Raw genomic sequence first — 19,156 nt, 5'->3', positions numbered from 1 at the left:
CATCGACTGCTTAGCTTCATGGACACCTTTGTCGGATACAATCAGATCCGGATGGCACCCGAAGATGAGGAGCATACAGCCTTCGTGACTGCTAAGGGCCTTTACTGCTACAGAGTAATGCCCTTCGGACTGAAAAATGCCGGAGCCACCGACCAGCGACTCGTCAATAAGGTCTTCAAAGATCAAATCGGGCACAACATGAAAGTGTACGTGGACGACATGCTGGTGAAGAGCGCGCAGACTTCAGATCATGTCCAAGATCTTGAAGAAACTTTTCGCACTCTTCGACAACATCGGATGAGGCTGAATCCGACTAAGTGCGCCTTCGGGGTGACTTCGGGGAAGTTCCTCAGGTTCCTCATTTTTCAATGAGGAATTGAGGCTAACCTCGAGAAGATAAAGGCAATCATCGACATGTGGCACCCCGACACCAAAAAGAAGATACAGCAGCTTAACGGAAGGATCATCGTGCTCAACCGATTCATCTCTCGGTCGGCTGAGAGATGCCTCCCGTTCTTCAAAACCCTGAGGCAGGCGAAGGACTTCTCTTGGCCGGACGAGTGCCGGTAGGCCTTCGAGGATCTGAAGAGATATATGGCCTCCCCGTCGCTGCTTGTAAAGCCAGAAGTCAGAGAAATATTGTACCTCTACTTGGCAACCTCCCCAGAGGCGGTTAGCTTGGTGCTCGTCCGGGAGAACGAGAGCCGAATTCACCAGCCCATATACTACACCAACAAAGTGCTCCACGAAGCTGAAGCTCGGTATTCAAAGGTGGAGAAAATGATATTCGCCTTGATCGTATCTGCACAACGACTCCGTCCGTATTTCCAAGCGCATGCTATCGTGGTCCTCACCGACCAGTCCCTGAGGGCGATCTTACGTCGCCTCGACACATTAAGACGACTGGCGAAATAGACGGTGAAGCTGAGTGAGTTCGACATTCAGTACCGACCGTGACCTGCCTTGAAAGCTCAGGTTTTGGCCGACTTTATTACGGAGTGCCCGACAACCGACCAAGAATCGAAAGGCGGGAGCTCCAAAGAGGCTGCAACCTCTGAACGTGACCCCGGGTCTACCTGGGTATTGCACATCGACGGAGCTTCCAATGCTCGAGGGAGTGGGGCCGGTTTCCTGCTCACCAACTCAGAGGGAGTGGTTATCGAGTATGCCCTTCGATTCGACTTCAAAGCCTCCAATAATCAAACCGAATATGAAGCGCTCCTCGCTGGCTTGAGAGTAGTGAAGGAGCTTGGGACCGACAGCCTCAGAGTCTTCTCCGACTCCCAGCTGATCGTGGGACAAGTCAAAGATGAATTCAAGGCGCGGGATCCAACCATGGCAAAATATTTCTAGAAGGTGAGAGATCTCGTGGCACACGTCAAGTATTTCGAGATCTCTCATATTTTCAAGTCGGAGAACGCTCGAACCGATGCACTCTCCAGGCTTGCGACATCAGCCTACGACACTTTGGGTCAGACACTTGTGGAGAGTCTCGAGCAACCGAGCATCGACAGGGCCGAGGAGGTGCTGCAACTGGCAACCGAGTCAAACTGGATGGATCCGATCATTCAGTATCTGACCGACAGAACCAGCCCTGAAGACCCTGCGAAAGACAAACGACTCTGGTGGGCGGCCTCCCAATATGTAATGATGGATGGCCGACTCTACAAAAGATCGTTCTCTCTTCTCTTGCTGAGGTGCCTGGGACCGACTGATGCGGACTACGCGCTCAGAGAGGTGTATGAAGAGATCTGTGGAAATTACTTGGGAGGCAAATCCTTGACCTACAAGGTCCTACGGCAGGGTTACTACTGGCCCACCATGAAAAAGGATGCAGCTGAGTTGGTTCAGAGGTGTGAGCCGTGCCAGAGGTACACTAACATACAACACTGACCCGCCAACCAGATCACTCCCATCGTCGCCCCGTGGCCTTTCGCACAGTGAAAAATCGACATACTCGATCCTTTCCCTCCGGCGTCTGATCAAAGAAAGTTCATAGTCATCACGATCGACTACTTCACTAAGTGGGTGGAAGCCAAACCTCTGGCGCAAATCACTGAGCGAAAGATGGAAGACTTCGTCCAGAAGTCCATCATCTTCAGGTTCGGACTACCGCACACTATTATCACCGACAATGGACGACAATTCGATAATCGAGACTTTCGAGAGTTCTGTGCGAGATTTCATATCGCGCACAGACTGACCTCGATCGGGCATCCACAGTCCAACGGCGAGGTCGAAGTAACCAACCGAACCATTCTACATGGACTGAAGACCCGACTGAATGAAACCAAAGGCCTCTGGGTCGAGGAATTGAATTCTATCCTGTGGGCGTACTAAACGATACCCCGTATCCCGATCGAAGAATCTCCTTTCAGCTTGGCCTATGGGACGGAGGCGATGATCCCGCTCGAGATCGGGCTACCATCGACTAGAGTTGAGCAGTACCACGAGCCGAGCAACTCCGAGTGTCGGAGAGCCGACTTGGACCTCCTACCCGAACTCCGACACGAGGCCCAACTCCGCATGGCTTCCTACCGACAAAGAGTGGCCCGATACTATAATGCTAAGGTTAAACCAAAGTTTTTTAGACCCGGAGACCTGGTCTTAAGGAAGGCAGAAGTTTCGAAGCCTCTGGATCAAGAAAAATTGTCCCCGAACTGGGAAGAACCCTACAAGATAGCGGACACCTACAGGCCGGGAGCCTATCGACTGGAGACTCTAGAAGGAATGGCCATTCCCTGGACTTGGAATGCCAACAACCTGAGATTGTACTATGAGTGAACTTTGTGTGCCCATGTTCGGAATACAAACTTAGTTTCAAAACTTTGGAGTCTAGAATTTTGGCTCTCCGATTGTGGGTCGGCGCTCACCAGTAGTACGAGCCCCGACGCCCCGACTTGGGCCCAACGTTCCGTTGGAAATCTGCGGTCCGATCGCTGATGACGCATCGGACTCTTACGAGAACCGATATATCTACGTTGGTGGAAGGCCGGCGATGGCGATGAAACCCCCCTAAGTTGAAGCCACGCTCCTTTCACGGTCAAGTCTCGAGTTAGACGACTGGCTAACTTGCCGACTTGGCTCCGGCCAAGAAAGGCAAAACGCCAATGCAACCAACGTTGCATTCACGAACGTTGGTCACGACATACCGATCAGGTCACGATCGGTCGAAGGGTATTCGGCTTACCACCGTTTATTACACGTCGCGACGCATACGCTCGATAAAGAACTGGGCAACGGATGACTGACTTGTCATCGTTATCTTAACCGAATGCATCAGACACTATTCGACTATCAGACTCTACGGGATGATCGGATCAAAGAGCTACGCCCGAAGGTCAGACGACACCCAACTTGACAAACATGCCCAACTCAGGTCTGGGCAACGGACGCTCGACTTAGACTCTCGACTGTCGGATCGTACGACAGTCAAGACGTCGATCTATAATCGGAGCTCGCTCTGTCTTTATCGTGGCGCGTGCTACCGACTATCTCGGCTAACTACTTGGGATCTTACCGAACATCGAAACATGGTACGTCGGGCCTACGACTTATACGCTCGGGGGTGTTTCGGTGAAACATACATTCCAAGATACATTTTAGGATACATAAAGAAAAAAAAGTTGAAAAGTTCTCAATTTCATTCAAGTATAAACTGAATTTACAAAATTGGACCGAAGCCCGATTACAAGTACACTAAGTAAGAGCAAAAATAGAAGATGCTCCGACTACTCGTCGGAGTCAACTTCTTCAATCGGGAGAAGCTCGGGGGCGATCGACGTGGCCGCTTGGGCCGGAGTAGCATCGGGATTCAGAGTCACCTCACCTTCGGTAACCTGATCCGGAACGGCTTCCTCCACGGCAGTGCGATCTCCCGATGCCGGGTCAGCCACCTCTCCTGTGACTTGGCCCTCCGACCCTGGGGGAACGACGCTGCTGAGGTCAAGCTCCGGATACAGACCCTGGACTGCACCCCGGGCATCCTCGTACCCCACTCGGTATGAGGCGAAACCGCTCTCTAGGAGCTCCTCCCGATATTCGTCGGAGCCGCGAAAGTCCTCCACCGCCCGACTCATTGCTTCTTTCGCCGACTCTGCCTCCGCCCTCGCTATGTTTGCATCAGCTTGAGTGGTGGACAAGTACTCCTTGGCCTTGGCAAGATTCTCCAGACTCACTCGGAGTTGCTCGCGCTCGGCTTTGAGCTCACCGACGCAACCATCCCGCTCACGCCGCAGCCGACGAGCGGTACGGGACTTTCGTTTGACTTCCTCGTGAGCCAACTGTAGTTCGGCCCCCGAGGCAGCTAGGGCATCAGTAAGGCGGGAGATCTCCTCCTCGAGCCGGGTCTCACGGTCGACCGACTGTTTCAGTTGCTCGACCATTGTCACCTTCTCGGCCTCGACGGCCTCGGCCCTATTCTTTCAGGCCGCCTGGAGATCGTCGAACCTCTGATACCCGACCTCCAGCTCAGACATGTTGTAGATCAGCTGCAAATAACAGGTCGATTGTCAGAAGACCGAACTGATAGAAAATAATAATGAAAATGAAAAGGGAAGAAGAGGAGCTCATCTGGATCATAGTCGGGTAGAAGGAAGAAAGCATGTCGGACACCCGCCGACTCTTCATGATCTCCCGGTCAGTCGGGAGGATGGTCGCCTGACATAACATTCTGGCCAAGTCATGGTTGGTCAGGGCCGACGCTCCTTCGGGAAGCTGGACATCGGACGATGCGGCACCGCCGGCCGACCTTATGTCTTCGCCTGGCGCCATCGGGGCCTTCCCTCGTCCGGCCGCCCAGGCCCTAAAGTTAGGAAAAGATGGGAGGCTCGAGCTCGACTGGGTCCCTCTCGAGGCCACGACGGCTGCCGACGCAGGTCGTTCGGGCTCGCGTACTTCGACCTGAATCTCTTCTGTTGGTGGGGGAGCCGACGCTCCTTCGGCTACCCCCTCGGTCACCCCTTCCTCGGATGGCGCCTCAGGTGGCACCGCCGGCACCGATAGAGCAATGACAGGCTCGTAGCCCGATGCCTGTTCAGCGTCGGGCTGTGCTCCCATCGCCGCAGGGTCGGTCGGCGATGCTATCTGAGGCCTCTTGGGAGGCCGCGAGGGCCCAGCCCCGGTAGCCGGCCTCTTCCTCGCCGCATGTTACCGAATGTCGGCATCCGTCAGCCTCACCCTCGGCGGCATGCCTGCAATTTTAACAAAGGATCAGCACCAGTCCAAAGACAGAGAAAAAAGATAAAAAACGATAGACCGAGATGTACCTAAATGAGGAACCGAACTTAGGCCGGCGTCGTACAGAGCTTGCTCGGTGACGAGCTCCCTCTGCTTCGGCACCGACATATCCTTCAGTCGGTGAAAATCCTCTCGGTCTCCATCCTCCACCCGACTGTTCTCATTCGACTGAGTTCGAGGGTCCCCCCAGCGGGAAGAGAACCCCCAAGGAAGCGGAGAAGAGGCAAAAAAAAATTGATTCTTCCACCCATGAATCGACGATGGAAGATCGATGATGAACGAAAGACCCTTCTGGGGGTTGAAGAACCACCATCCTTGGACCTTCGGGTGGGGTCGGAGGACAAAGAATGCCTGGAAGAGGGAGATATGAGGATAGGTCGGCAAAAGCCGACACAATAAGGCGAAACTGATTACCAGCCGGACTGAGTTCGGTGCCAGTTGCGTCATACAGAGCCCGTAGTAATCTAAGATATTTTCAGACGAACTCCGAAATCGAGAAACGAAGACCTGCCCGAAGGTCCTCGATATAGAAGGCCACCGGACCCGGAGGCGGGTTGTTAACCCGACCCTCAACCCCAGGGGCGAAGAGCTCGAACTGCTCTGGGATACTATATTGCTCCCTGAGCCATTCGACGTTTGCTCCCAAAAGTGAAGAAACCTCCACCTCTGGAGTCGACCGTGAGTCGTCGGTCGGGTTCCCCGACTGACTTCCTCGTAGAAAGGTTTTGGCCATGATGCTAGAACCGAGGTCGGAGGATGAAAAAGAAGAAGAAGAAAGAAAGTCCAAAGGAAGCGAAGGAAGCAAAAAAAAATGCAAGGAGACAAAAATCTCGAGAAAAGCTTCCCGAGGAGGGAGACAGGCACAACTACCTGAAACTTGGAACTGGGGGACCACTCGATCAGAGTCTCGACAGCAGGACTGTGAAAAGTGGAGTTTTGGATACAGATGACCCTATATATATAGTGCCCCTCGACGGTCGGGATGAGAGCACGCCCAACGAGGGTCTCCCAGATTTTGACACGTGACAGCATCTGGGCCTTCTCTCGGTTCGACGATTCGACGCACCTGCCCCAGATCAAGTCACGTCGCCTCCATCCGCCTGAACGGGTTCGGCCCAATGGCCCCCTGCCACGTGGCGAAAAAATCGCATCTCAGGATTTACTAACCGACGGTGGTTTGCGTTCCCGAGGAGATAGCAAAAATGACGGTTCCTGTTCCCAACAGGACGTCTGACACCAGACCGTTCATTGATACGGTCGTCAGAGTCGAAGCATGATGTGATGGGTATCCACTCCTTTCATCCGAAGCCATCGCCCACGCGGAAACACTGGCCAGCACGACAACCGACTCAGGAGTGGGGGGGGGTAACTGTTGGGATATATCGACCGACCCCTTTTACGCCGACTCACCCTCGGACCTGTCCGACCGACGTCCGACTCTACCGACCGCACCGACCGACGACTGCCGACAATAGCCGCCGACATTATCCGACCGAAGGTGTGTCGGTCGGACAGACCCATTCTGTTCCCGACTAGCCGAGCGGCGGAGCTCAGATTACCGACTCACTGTCGGACGGGGGTGGCAGCCGACGTCCGACTCCCGCAATGCGCCAGACCAGTCGACGGTGTCCCCGGATCTTCACCCGACGTCCCGCAACCGAATGCCGACGTATGGTCGGTCAGCTCCCCCAAACGCCGTACGACTGCTATGGGCTGCTGTCCTGACAAGGACATGCGATGTGACCGCCCTGGGGGCATCGTCCTGTCAAGGACATAGGTCAGCCCTAGTGATTTGACAGCCCACGGTGACTTGTCAGTCCGCGGCGACTCTGACAGTCTCTGACGATTTGACAACTCTCCGGTTGTCTGCGCCATTAATGGCGGGACCACGCCGCGCTCTACTATAAAATGGGAAAGACAATAGTGTTGGAAGAGGAGGAGAGGTTTCTCTAAGCTCCTGACCTCTCTCTCTCTCTCCCTAGCTCTCTCCCGCTGAGCCCCTGATTCTTTTTTACTGTTGCCTAGTCTCCTCTCTGACTTGACCGTCGGAGGGTCCCCGTCGGAGACATCTCCGGTCAGTGTGGACTTCTCTTGCAGGTGCTCATTCCCAGCGACCAGGCGACGAGGGGATTGGCCGCAACAGGTATTATAAACATAAAGGCATTCACAACTTATGCGTGCATTCTTATTATGAATGTATACATATACATTCATACATGCATACATACATACATACATACATACATACATATATATATACATACATACATACATATATATATATATATATATATATATATATATATATATATATATATATATATATGTATGTATGTATGTATGTATGTATGTATGTATATGTATATATATAGACACACACGTATATATACATACATACATATATACATACATACATACATACATACATATATATATATATATATATATATATATATATATATATATATATATATATATAGATAGATACATACATTCATACATACATACATGCATATATATCTATATATGTATATATATAGATACATACATACATTCATACATTCATACATGCATATATATATATATATATATATATATATATATATATATATATATATATATATATATATATATATATATATATATATATATATATATATACATATATATATACATACATATACATACATACATACATACATATACATACATACATACATACATATACTATATATATATATATATATTAGTTTAGATTTGTAACCTACCCACCATGACAAGCCTACATGGCCCAATTTGGCCTATCGTTGTAGTAGGCCTAGCAATTCGTATTGATCCATCCATTTGTCATCTTATTCAGATTTCCAGCCAGTAAACTAACGAGCTACCGAACGGGTAGTCCTGCGTCTGACCCTCCGAGCAAGATGTGAGGGGTTCGATGCCAGGCAGCCAAGCCTTCTTTTTTCGGTACCATATCCTACTAAGCAGCTAAGCCATCATTATTTTGTATCTTATATATTTATTAGAGAAGGTAACAATTATCCTTTTAGCTTTTCCGTAGAACTCACTTAACAGCTCACATCTAAAGGATTATCTTATCAATGTGGGCTCACGATATCTTCCGTTAGATATCCACTAATTATATGTATCGTCAATGAGAGTGACTCTTTTGTCTCCTTGTCTTTCTTTTTAAGTGGGTATTTTTCTAGTTTACTTGGATACTATCTCTAGGGATTTCTTGTGAAATGTAATTCTTTTTTCATTATTATTATTATTATTATTATTTATTTTTTTTTTGCTTTCTCAACGAACTTTTGAAATGTTAGCATAACAAGCAAGAAAAAAGAATAATACCACTCTCTACCACTAGAAATAACAGTATGTATGGGTGCAAGACTGGAGCCATCAAAAATATTACGCAAGCAAGCAGATTTTGGATAAAACTAACTGCATGGGTGCCCCATAAGGGAGTCTGGTAAGAATGCAGCAGAGTGGCACTTGAATTCCTCTTTCTTATTTCCTTTTATGTTCTTCCACATCATACTTTGTGATCAGTTTGTTGCTGTGAATTGGAAGTTGTGGTCTTCAGTGGCTTTTCGCATCACTTTCACAAGAGAAAAAATTACAAAAATTTCATCCTCAAGATCGGACCATTAGTCCTCCCCCTATTTTAGTCATGGAAAACTTCTGCGCCCCCGTCTCCTGTCAGCATTCTGATGTCTAACGAGGATTGAAAGCGATGGCCAATTTAAGCCTTGGGATCCTCCATCGGAAATGTGGATATTGGGATATTTTGGGGCATCTAGCACACTCGGATTATGGCAACGGTGATTGGTGAGAAGTTAATAAAAAGCTGCAGCAATTTAAGAGCTTGTTTTCAATTCTCCCAAGACCAACCAAGAATTTCTCACAGACACAGTTACTTTCAACAGTATCAGCATTTTTATTCTCTCTCTGTTCTACTGATGAGGAAGAACTGTCACTGAATTATGTTGCAACTTGCTGTTTTTAATATCTACGGGAAAGAAAATTCGTTTATACAGGTTCTTGGTCTCAAAGATGGAGTCTTTGCAAGGCGAATGGGGTTGTCTCAGAAGAAGACAGTGAAAGAACCTGAATGGTAGGAACACCCTGCATGTGAAGTTCGTAGCATTCGGCTACCAAACAGGCAATAGAATCCATTACAGAACTAAAATTCTTCAATGAAACCGACCGGTGCCGAATTTAAGATTCCCTTTCCATTTCTCTGTCGGCGACTTGATTCTTGTGGGGAGAATCTACTGTACATGAAACAATGTTGATGTTTTGGCTTTATCTCAGCCAGAGAGATTGGGCCTAGTGCTACTCCCCTGTATCAAAGTTAACAATAGATGAAGTAGATGACACCAGCACTGAAGACTTTGATAACCAGAGCTGGGTAGCCAAAATTCTTCTATTGCCGGCACAAGCAGAATTTAAGTGGCCATAGTTCTCGGTGCATGGTGTCTAGGTTCACCAAACCATATGAAAGTTGTTTAAAGAGAAAAGATGTTGATACCAATAATAAAGATAATGAAGTCGGTTAGCTGACACCAGCAGATGATAAAAGAAGAATAAAGACAGGTAGCAGGCTAAGAGGCTAGATTTTGATTTGAATGTCTATGCGGAAGAAAAATCCATTTGTCCAAAGATATTATAGTCATGAAGTTTCACGAATTTAATTGCGAAGATAAGTGATGCAAGGGACGCACATATCTCCTAAACCTGTTCCTACCACTTGCAACAGAAGATTTTGAGACAATAAACAGTAGGTCAAGAAGGGAGGACAAGTGTGTAGAAAAGGATGGAGTAGAAAGAGGTGAGGAGGACCTAAGTCAATTGTAGGTAGTGGTGAAGTCCTTAGAAAAGCTTGAGATGACGTTAGAAAGGCCCTAGAGATGAATTATTGGGGAACAAGGAATCAGAAAGCTGAACCTATTATTTGGGCCAAGGCTTGATGGTTAGGTTAGGCTTCTGGTAAATTTCCAATCTCTTACATTCCAAACATCTAGGTCAATATTAGAGGCATAAGTTAGAATGAAAAGAACAAAATTTTGAAAATAAAAAATGGATTTTAGCTACCTGAAATTGAGAAATGACAAGGGAAATGCAGTGCACATATAAAGAGCACTAACACTGAAGATTTTGACCGAACTGAACATAGATAATTCCACCGGAGGCACCTGACTAACCATAACCACAATCAGAGGGACATGACTGACAAGAATAAAAATGACAGTGAAAATATCCAAAATTTGAGTCCAAAGCATGAATGCCTTCAATACGCTTTGAGGTCTAAATCACTTATGGAGAGTTCATCAATTGCCGGCAAAACATTCAATTAATCCATCACTGAGCTGACATAAATCTCTTGCCTCACCTGTCTAGAACTCATCAAACACTGGCAAACAGCATCAAGTTTCAACTTATCAGAAGCTCAGATAAGAATGCAAGAACCAGCATGTCTAAAAGCAGTAAAGACTTTATCCAAGGGGAAAATGACACTTCCGGTGGATTTCCACTAGGTGTCACAACAACCCTCACACCGTTCAGAACACGAAGGTAAAGAAAAGAAGAACCAAGGAGGAAAACTGAAACTCTGACCAAAATTTTATCTAAGGAGCTCCATAACTCCTATTCTCAGCACAGCTATTCCTCTTTTCCCTCTATATCACAGAATTTTACTCCAACCCTATTGGTTTGTCCCTGGCACTATATCAGTAAAACTCTTAATTTCTCTATACATCAATTCCCATATGTCAGTCTCTTCGACATATATCTAGGCCTCACTTCCTCTGCTCAACTATTTCCAGAATAAAACTTCCCTCATTTCCAGCTGTAGCTCTCCGATTTCCCATCTTCTTCCTCACAACTATCTCCAGCAGTAATGGAGATTGTGCGAGCAGAACCGGCTAATTGGAGAGGGCTCTGGGGTGAGCCAGACTGCGAAGCGCTCTGCTTTGAAGTAGAGTAGTGCTCCTGAGGAACCCATAAGCTTCCCATCATGACAACAGGACTGTTTGCTGCAGCAGAAGCATTCGGCACCCTTCGAGTATGTAATCTATATTTCTGAAAGAGCAGAAGAGAACATTTTATCAATGTCATCCAACAAATAACAACCTGATGACAATTTAAGAAGCAAGAAGCAAAAAGGCGATCAAAATTGAATCCAAAATCTACCTGCAGATGGCTCTTCACTTCATCGTTCGTAAGCCCATCAACTTTCATCAGTTCTCTGATCTGCTTTGGAGTAGCCACTGCATGAAGAGAAATTTTGATCAGATTAAAGGATGGCAGAATTATACTGTTCCTGGGTGCTTCATCTCATTCCCACATTCTAAGAAAAGAGAAGTATATGCATCAATCTTCCGATCCCCTTATCATTCACAGATCAAGTTTCCTTTTCCCTTCTGTAATCTCTTTTAGATTTTATTCCTTTCTCTTTCCATACATATAAGAAAATTAAGACCAAAACAAAGTAATAATTTCCAAATCCTTGCTACAAAGCATATACTGGAAAAAAAAAAAAAAGAAAATCACCATAAAAGCAACTAAGTTTTTTGGCAAAACTTTAGAGATTAAAGCAGAAGCTAGAAAGGAAAGCCTTTGCTGTGAATTCAACCATCATCAACTCAATTATACATGTTTGGGAGAAAAAGATGAAAGCTTTCATCTAACCTTGGGCACCGCCTAGTTTCTGGAGGGCGGCGACGAAGCGGCGATGTAGCTCTGGCGACCAGCACCGCCGAGCCTTCCTCGGGGGCTGCTGCTGGGCCTGCAAGCTGAGGTGGGCGCCTACTGCAGACACCGGCGCCGGCGCCGGCGCCGGGGATCTCACGGCGACCTTGGAGATCAGGCAACCGCCGCGGTGGTCCTCGATCACGGCCGGCACCGGGCGCGAGGCCTTGATCCCAGGGGACAGCAGGGATAGGTCCGGCAACGCCACCGCCGGTTTATCCTCCTTCATCGGGTTCACGGCAAGCGCCGATGGGCCTTTGAACGGCACAAATGCGCCTCCCCGGCTCCGACCTCTGGATTCCAGCGACGAGGTCTCGCGGTCGGGCTCTCCACCTCTCTGCCGTCGAACCAAAGATGAACCATTTCAGAAAAAAAAACTCATTAAAAAATCAAAAAAAAAAAAAAGGAAGAAAGAGATCGTTTTTCCCAAAAAAAAAAAGGCGGAAAAATTCCTCCTTTATACCTTTTCGGCTATTCTCTTCTCGTTGTTGGTGTTAATGTTTTTGTTCTCGTCACTGTAATTATCGCTCCAGAGCTGAGCGGAGCTCATCCAGTTCATCTTATCTTTGGTATCGTCTTCCAGCTTCACCGTGCCCTCCTCCTCGAATTTACTCTTGACGGGCATGAATTCTTCGAGGACGTGGCAGGACCTTGCGCATCGGTCCCCCCGGCATTGCTCCAACTCCTCCTTCAACCCCTGGATTACTGCCACCAACGAAGAAAATTTCCAAAATTGAATTTTTGAAACAAAAAAAAAAAAAAAACCGTATTTTTAATCAAAAAAAAATGTAGAAAAAAAATGGAGAAAATGAAGGGAAAATAGGCAAACCATCGCAGACAAGATGCATGGCGAGGGGAAGCTCGCGTTTAAACGCCTCGATCTTCCTCCTCTCCTCCTCTAAGCTCTTTACGCACTCCTCCAACTTTACCATCCTACCATCCCCGTTCTGGATCGCCGAGGCCTCCTTCAGGAAACTGCTCACGCTCTTCATGGCGTAGAGCTTCAAATCTAACCCAAGTTCCGGCGTTGCCGAACCCATCTTATCTTTCTCTCCTCCTCTTGCTCTCGCTTCCTTTTTTCTTTTTCTCAGATCTCCGAGCTTCGAAAACAAATAACCAGAGGGAGAGGTGCGTCCGATATATACCGAGGGGAAACAGGGGAGTGTGAAGGAGATGGGGACGGTTCGACCGGACCGGGAATCTGGAGGCGGTTCAGGTGAACCCCGGGGGGGGGGGGGGGGGGGGGGGGCGGAGTGGGAAAGACCATGTACGGCGTGATATCTCCACAGCCAATGCGGGATCGATTCGTCGCGTAATGCATCCGAGGGCTTTTGCTACCAAACCTGAGTTGAGATACCGCTTTCTACGGTTCTCCTGACTCGTCCGAGTCGGAATCTTCTTCACCCCCGCTTTCTCTTATCTTTATTGCTTTCCTCCGTTTCCTCGACTTCTGAGATTCTTCAGGAGTAGGTTGGATAAAATTATCCTAATAAAGTACAGTGGATTCATTGACTTATCTATGGGTTTTTCTTAAAAATTATTAATGAGGGGATTAGTATTTTCACTCCCTCATTTTTTTTATTTTTTTATTCTATAATTATGAAAAAAAAAAAAAAGAATTCATCCATGAGACAATCGTCCGTTGCTTAATGGATTCGTTAATAAATTTTCATCCTTCAATAGATTAATAATTATTTTTTAAAAAATTATTTTTTATATATAAAATTTAAAAATCAAAATACTTAGTTACGTTTTTTATGCTTAGGAAAGACCATCAAAACAAGATAACATTCAAAATTTTGAATTATATCTTTCTTAAAAAAAAATGATTGATCTATTTTTTGCAGCATCATCCACTAAATTAGATTCATACAACTTTCAAAGCATTTCAAATTTTTATTCATCAAATTATACAGGTCTTGAAATGGTATTTATATAATTTATCAGTGAATTTGTACAGAGAAAGATGAATCATCCTTTCGTGCCAAAGATACGATCCACATTCAATATACAATACAAATAGGTGTGCTTGATGCGTCAATGAGATCATAATATATATGTTGCGGCCAATCGCCTCGTCGCCCGATCGTCGGGAAGTGTGCACCTGCAAAAACGAAAAGTCCACTCTGACCGGAGGCGGCTCCGGCGGGGACCCTCCGACGGTCAAGTCAGAGAGGTGACTGGGCAACAGTGAAATGTAGACAGAGAGCTCGATCGAGAGAGAGGGAGGGAGAGAGGAGCGAGCCTGTGTTTTTGGGAGTCGAGAGGTAGGAGAGACGGAGCGGATCGATCCCCCTGCACTGTTGCCTTCTCCGGTTTATATAGTGGAGCACGGTATGGCGCCGTCATTAATGGCGCGGACAAGTGAGGAACTGTCAACTCACTGTGGACTGTCAGAGTCGCCGTGAAAGTGTCACGTCGCCGTGCGGCTGTCAAATCACCAGGGTTGACGATGCCCTCGGCGGGACAATGCCCCTAGATAGCCGTGCCGCATGTCGCTGTCAGAGCTGACAAGGTCTGGCGGCTGTACGGCGGTTGGAGGAGCCGACCGACCCAAGGTCGGTGGCCAGCGGAGTGGTGTCGGGCCCCTCCGTTGGTCGGCGAGTCTTTCGTGAGTCGGCCATCGGACCTCTAGATTCAGTCGGTCGGAAAAGGTGCACCCGACACACCCTCAGTCGGTCGTGAGCCGATAATTAGCCGGTGATGGCATCCGCCAGTCGGTCGGTCCGGCCGTCGGTCGGTCGGGGCAGAAGTCGGTCGGGCCGCCTGTCGGTCGGGCCGCCAGTCGGTCGGTCGGGCCGCCAGTCGGTCGGGCCGCCAGTCGGTCGGTCGGGCCGTTAGTCGGTCGGGCCGCCAGTCGGTCGGTCGGTAGGTATCCCCCAACAGTTGCCCCCCTCCACTCCTAAGTCGGATGGTGAGCTGGCCGATGCTTTCATTTGGGTAGCAATCCTGGACGACTGGGAGTGGATTTGTCGTACTCATAGATCCGACCGTACCGCCCGCTGATCCGATGTCAGACGCCTCATAAATGCCAAGCGATCCGGACGTCTAGTCGGTGTCAGAAGTCATGTCGGTGTCAGGTGTCAGACGTCGCGTCTTGTCGTCGTCAGACGTTACGTCGGTGTCAGAAGATCGGGCGCCGGACGATACGACGTCAGACGGCCGGATATTCGGCGTCGATCGCGGGAGTGTGGGCCGCTGTCAGGCGTCCCATCGGGAACGCAAATCGGCGCGGGCGCATAAATGCGGACCGTGCTCCCGCGCGCCGCGTGTCGAAGGTGGTTGGCCGGCGCCCCCCGCATTTAATGTGGGTGGTGCGGCCGTCCCGGGACGGGGCGCGCCGAATACTCCGCCAACCGGCGGGCGCCACGCGTCGCGCATCTGTGGGCCTTCGGTCGGCGCGGAAGCATCTCGGCCGTCGGTCGGCCCTATATATATAGGACCTCCCGGACCCATGACCCCACACTTGCCATTTTGCTGGAGAAACTCTGTCCGGGCGATTTCTCAGTCGTCGCGGGCAGAGCTTTCTTGCTTCCGAAGGAGTTCATCTGGTTCGTGGTCCACCTTTCCCATCTTCTTCTTCTTCCTCTTCTTCTCTTTTTCTCCTCCTTCTTCTTCTTCATTCGGTTCCGGTGCAATGGCCAGGAATCCGACTCAGGGAGCTCGGTCGGGGAACCCGACCGATCGGCTCCAGAAGATGAGGCCTCCTCGCTTTCGGAGCCGAATGTCGATCGGCTTCGGGAGCAATATCGCATCCCAGAGCAGTTTCGGCTCTCCGCTCCAGGGGCCGGCGGTCGGGTTAACAGCCCTCCGCCCGGCGATCTGGCGCTGTATGTCGAAGACCTTCGCGCGGGTCTTCGGCTTCCGATTTCGGAGTTCGTCCGGAATCTATTAGATTATTACGGACTCTGTCCGGCGCAACTGGCGCCGAACTCCGTCCGTCTCATCATCTCCTTTGCGCTGTTGTGTCAGCTCTTGCCGACCAACCCTCGCGTTTCACTCTTCCGGGCATTCTTTGTGCTCCGACCCCACCCTAAAGCCCGAGGGTGGTGGCTCTTCAACCCCCGGAAGGGTCTTGCCTTCATCACTGGTCTTCCATCGTCCATTCATGGGTGGAAGAACCAGTTTTTCTTTGTTTCTTCCTCATCTCCTTGGGGCTTCTCTTCCCGCTGGGGTGTGCCCCGAACCGAAGCCAACGACAACAGCCGGGTGGAGGCGGACGATCGGGAGGACTTCCACCGACTGAAAGACATGTCGGTCCCGAAGCAGAGGGAGCTTGTTACCGAACAAGCTCTCTATGATGCCGGCTTGAGTCTGGTCCCCCGACTAGGTATCGCCCGATCCCCCGGTCTTTCTTTTCATTCGGCTCTTGGTCCGGTCTTTAACATTTTTGTCGGTATTGCAGGGACACCTCCAAGGATGCGGCCGACAGACGCCGAGATTCGGTGGTTCGCGACAAGGAAGAGGCCAGCATCGGGGGCCGGTTCTTCGCGCCCCCCGAAGAAACCTGCTCCAGCGGCGCCAACCGTCGAGGCATCGGCGACCGACCAGTCGGAGCCTGTAATAGCCCTCGTGGCTCCGACGGCTCACGCGGAGGAGAGGCCGGCTGAGGAGGCGACCGAGGGAACATCGGCAGCTTCGCCGGTGCGGGAGGAGCCGGATGACGTTCGGGAAACCGAACATCGTCCGACGGCGTCCGTTGGCGCAACGGGGGGCACCGGGTCGAACTCAAGCATCCCCTCGCTGCCGGTCCCGTCGATCGGGGCAGCTGATCGGGGGAAAGCCCCGATGGAGCCCGCGGACGAGACAAGGTCGGGGAGCCGATCTGTGCCTCCCAGCGCACATTACCCCGAAGGAGCGTCGGCGTTGGCCGACCACAACCTTGCGAGGAGGTTGTGTCAGGGGATCCTCCTCCCAGCCGACGTAGAGTCGCTGAGATCTCGGCAGGTGACCGAGATGCTGTCGCGGTTCTACCCGACCATGGTCGAGGTAAGCTTCGCATCATCTTTTCTTTCCCTCAGAAACTTTCCCTTAGAAATTTTCCTCGCTATGTGATCCTGACGAAGCCTTTTCAATCGGCAGCTGATCTTCACGATGTCGGAACTGGAGGTCGGGTACCGAAGGTTCGGCAACGTCCGGGCCGCTTACAAGGAGAGGTCGGTGGCGGCCGAAGCCGAGAGGGCGATGTTGGCCGACCACCTTCAGCAATCGGCCGACCGGGAGGCCAAGTTAGTAGAAGAGGTCTCCCGGCTTGGGTCCGATCTTAGGTCGGCCAAGAAGGAGGCCAGACATAAGGGTCGGGCCGTGCGTCGTCTTCGGCACGAACAGGACGGCGCCACCGCCGAACTCCAAGGGGAGCGCGAGAAACTTCGGATCAGTCTGGAGAAGCTCGTCGAAGCTGAAGAGGAGCTATCAATCGCCCAGATCGACGCCGAAATGGCGAAGGCTGAGGCGGAGTCGGCAAGGGAGTCGCTCGCCCATGCGGAGGACGAGGCAAGGTCGGCGAAGGAGTCGGCCGATCGGGCGGTGGAAGATTTTCGAGCCTCCGACCAATACCGGGAGGAGATGCTCGAGTCGGGCTTCGCCTCGTACCGGGTGGGGTTCGAGGACGGTCGGGACGCCGTCCATACCTTGTACCCGGAGTTGGACGTCAGCAGCGTCGTCCCGCCGGTAGCCGAGGAGGAAGGAACCGAGGAGATGGCCGACCATCCGTCGGGAGGCGTCGTCATGGCGGAGGAAGCCATCCCGGAGCAGGTGGCGCCGACCGATATCCCCTCGCCGACCAAAGCCCATCCTTCAGCTGCCGACCCAGCGCCGCTTATGGCCGACACGCCGGTCATCCCCGATCCTCCATCGGTCGAGGAAATCGACTAAGACAGATGATCGGGCCCTGCCGACTACCTCTGTTTTTGTTTTTCTTTTTTCCTGAAGTACTTGTAATCGGGCTTCGACCCGACTTTGTAATTTTCTTTCAGTTTTGAATGAAACTTTTTCACTTTCTCCTTTTGTTTGTAATGTCGAATGTATCTGTAATGTCGCATGCCCATGTGAGTCGCTAACTTAAAATAAGTCGCTAACTGCCATAGGTCGGTTAGGACGTTTGGCAACTTGTGCCGACCTGAAGGTAAGGTAGGTCCCATCTTTAGATCGGCTTCTGATAGTCAATGCTGATCATCGGGCGCGTATGTTAAGTCGGGAGCCACGAAGGTAGAGTAAGTCCCGATTTCAGATCGAACTTTGATGGTCGAGATCTTCGGTCGGCCGTCCGTTGAGTCGGGATCCGACCGACTGTGATTACGGTTCGGCAGTCGGGTCCTGCCTGACTTGTTCAGTCGGAAGTCGTCCGGCGCATTCAGTCGGGGGAGCGCCGATAAGTCGGGCCCCGATACCCTTGTGTCGGGTACACCTCTGCGCCTCGTGATCTACGGTGGTAAGCCGCATATCTTCCGACCGACTGTGGCTCGGTCGGTAAGTCGTAGATGCGACTAAGATCGCATCGTGTGATAGACGGTGGTAAGCCGAATATCCTTCGACCGACCGTGGCCTGGTCGGGAGTCGCGATGTCGGTCGCGTAGGCCTTTCGCCTTTTCTTGGTCGGGGCTCGATCGGCGTGTTAGCCGATGGTCTGGCCCGAGAGTCCAACCGTAGAAGGGGCGCCAGCTCCCGTCATTGTAGATGCATCGGTCCTTGTAAGGGTCCGATGTCTCGTCGACTGTCGAAGGAGTGTCGACTCCCGTCATTGTAGATGCATCGGTCCTTGTAAGGGTCCGATGCGTCACCGACAATGTAGTCGTCGGTTTTAGGTGGATGCTAGGTCCACGTCAACACGTTGGGGCTTTGGCGAGTGCCGATCATTAGTCGAAGAGTCAAGACTCCGAGATTTCAAACTGAATTTGTATTCCAACTACTGAATTACAAAATTCACTGGCAATACAGCTTCAGGTTGTCGGCGTTCCAAGTCCGGGGAATGGGCTTCCCTTCAAGGGTCTCCAGTCGATAGGCTCTCGGCCCGTAGGTGTCTGCAACCTTGTAGGGTCCTTCCCAGTTTGGAGCCAACTTCCCCTGATCCAAGGGCTTCGAGACCTCTGCCTTCCTCAAGACCAAGTCACCAGGCCTGAAGAGCTTTGGTCTGACCTTGGCGTTGTAATACCGGGTGACCCTC

The 19,156-nt window shown here is 50.4% G+C and overlaps 1 protein-coding gene across 1 annotated transcript; it reads right to left on the bottom strand.

Moving 5' to 3' along the window:
• Nucleotides 1–10,819: 10,819 nt before the first annotated feature.
• LOC105032770 (transcription factor NIGTH1) lies at nt 10,820–13,117 on the bottom strand. Its single transcript, XM_073251815.1, has 5 exons — nt 12,824–13,117; nt 12,458–12,699; nt 11,935–12,331; nt 11,437–11,513; nt 10,820–11,325 (listed from the first exon to the last, which is right to left on the bottom strand). Exons 1-5 carry the CDS (start codon nt 13,032–13,034, stop codon nt 11,083–11,085), a joined length of 1,170 nt encoding a protein of 389 aa, XP_073107916.1. The 5' UTR covers nt 13,035–13,117; the 3' UTR covers nt 10,820–11,082.
• Between the last annotated feature and the right edge of the window lie 6,039 nt (nt 13,118–19,156).

Source organism: Elaeis guineensis, chromosome 2 (genome assembly GCF_000442705.2).
Source record: "Elaeis guineensis isolate ETL-2024a chromosome 2, EG11, whole genome shotgun sequence".
Lineage (NCBI taxonomy): Eukaryota > Viridiplantae > Streptophyta > Magnoliopsida > Arecales > Arecaceae > Elaeis > Elaeis guineensis.
Note: the sequence above shows the minus strand (reverse complement) of the source record. Positions and strands in the feature narration are given on the sequence as shown.

Coding starts and splice junctions, on each gene's coding strand:
- LOC105032770 (XM_073251815.1), bottom strand. CDS start 13,034: ATGGGTTCGGCAACGCCGGAACTTGGGTTAGATTTGAAGCTCTACGCC. Junction 12,700..12,823: donor CATGCATCTTGTCTGCGATG/GTTTGCCTATTT, acceptor CGTTGGTGGCAG/TAATCCAGGGGTTGAAGGAG. Junction 11,326..11,436: donor AAGTGAAGAGCCATCTGCAG/GTAGATTTTGGA, acceptor CTGCTCTTTCAG/AAATATAGATTACATACTCG.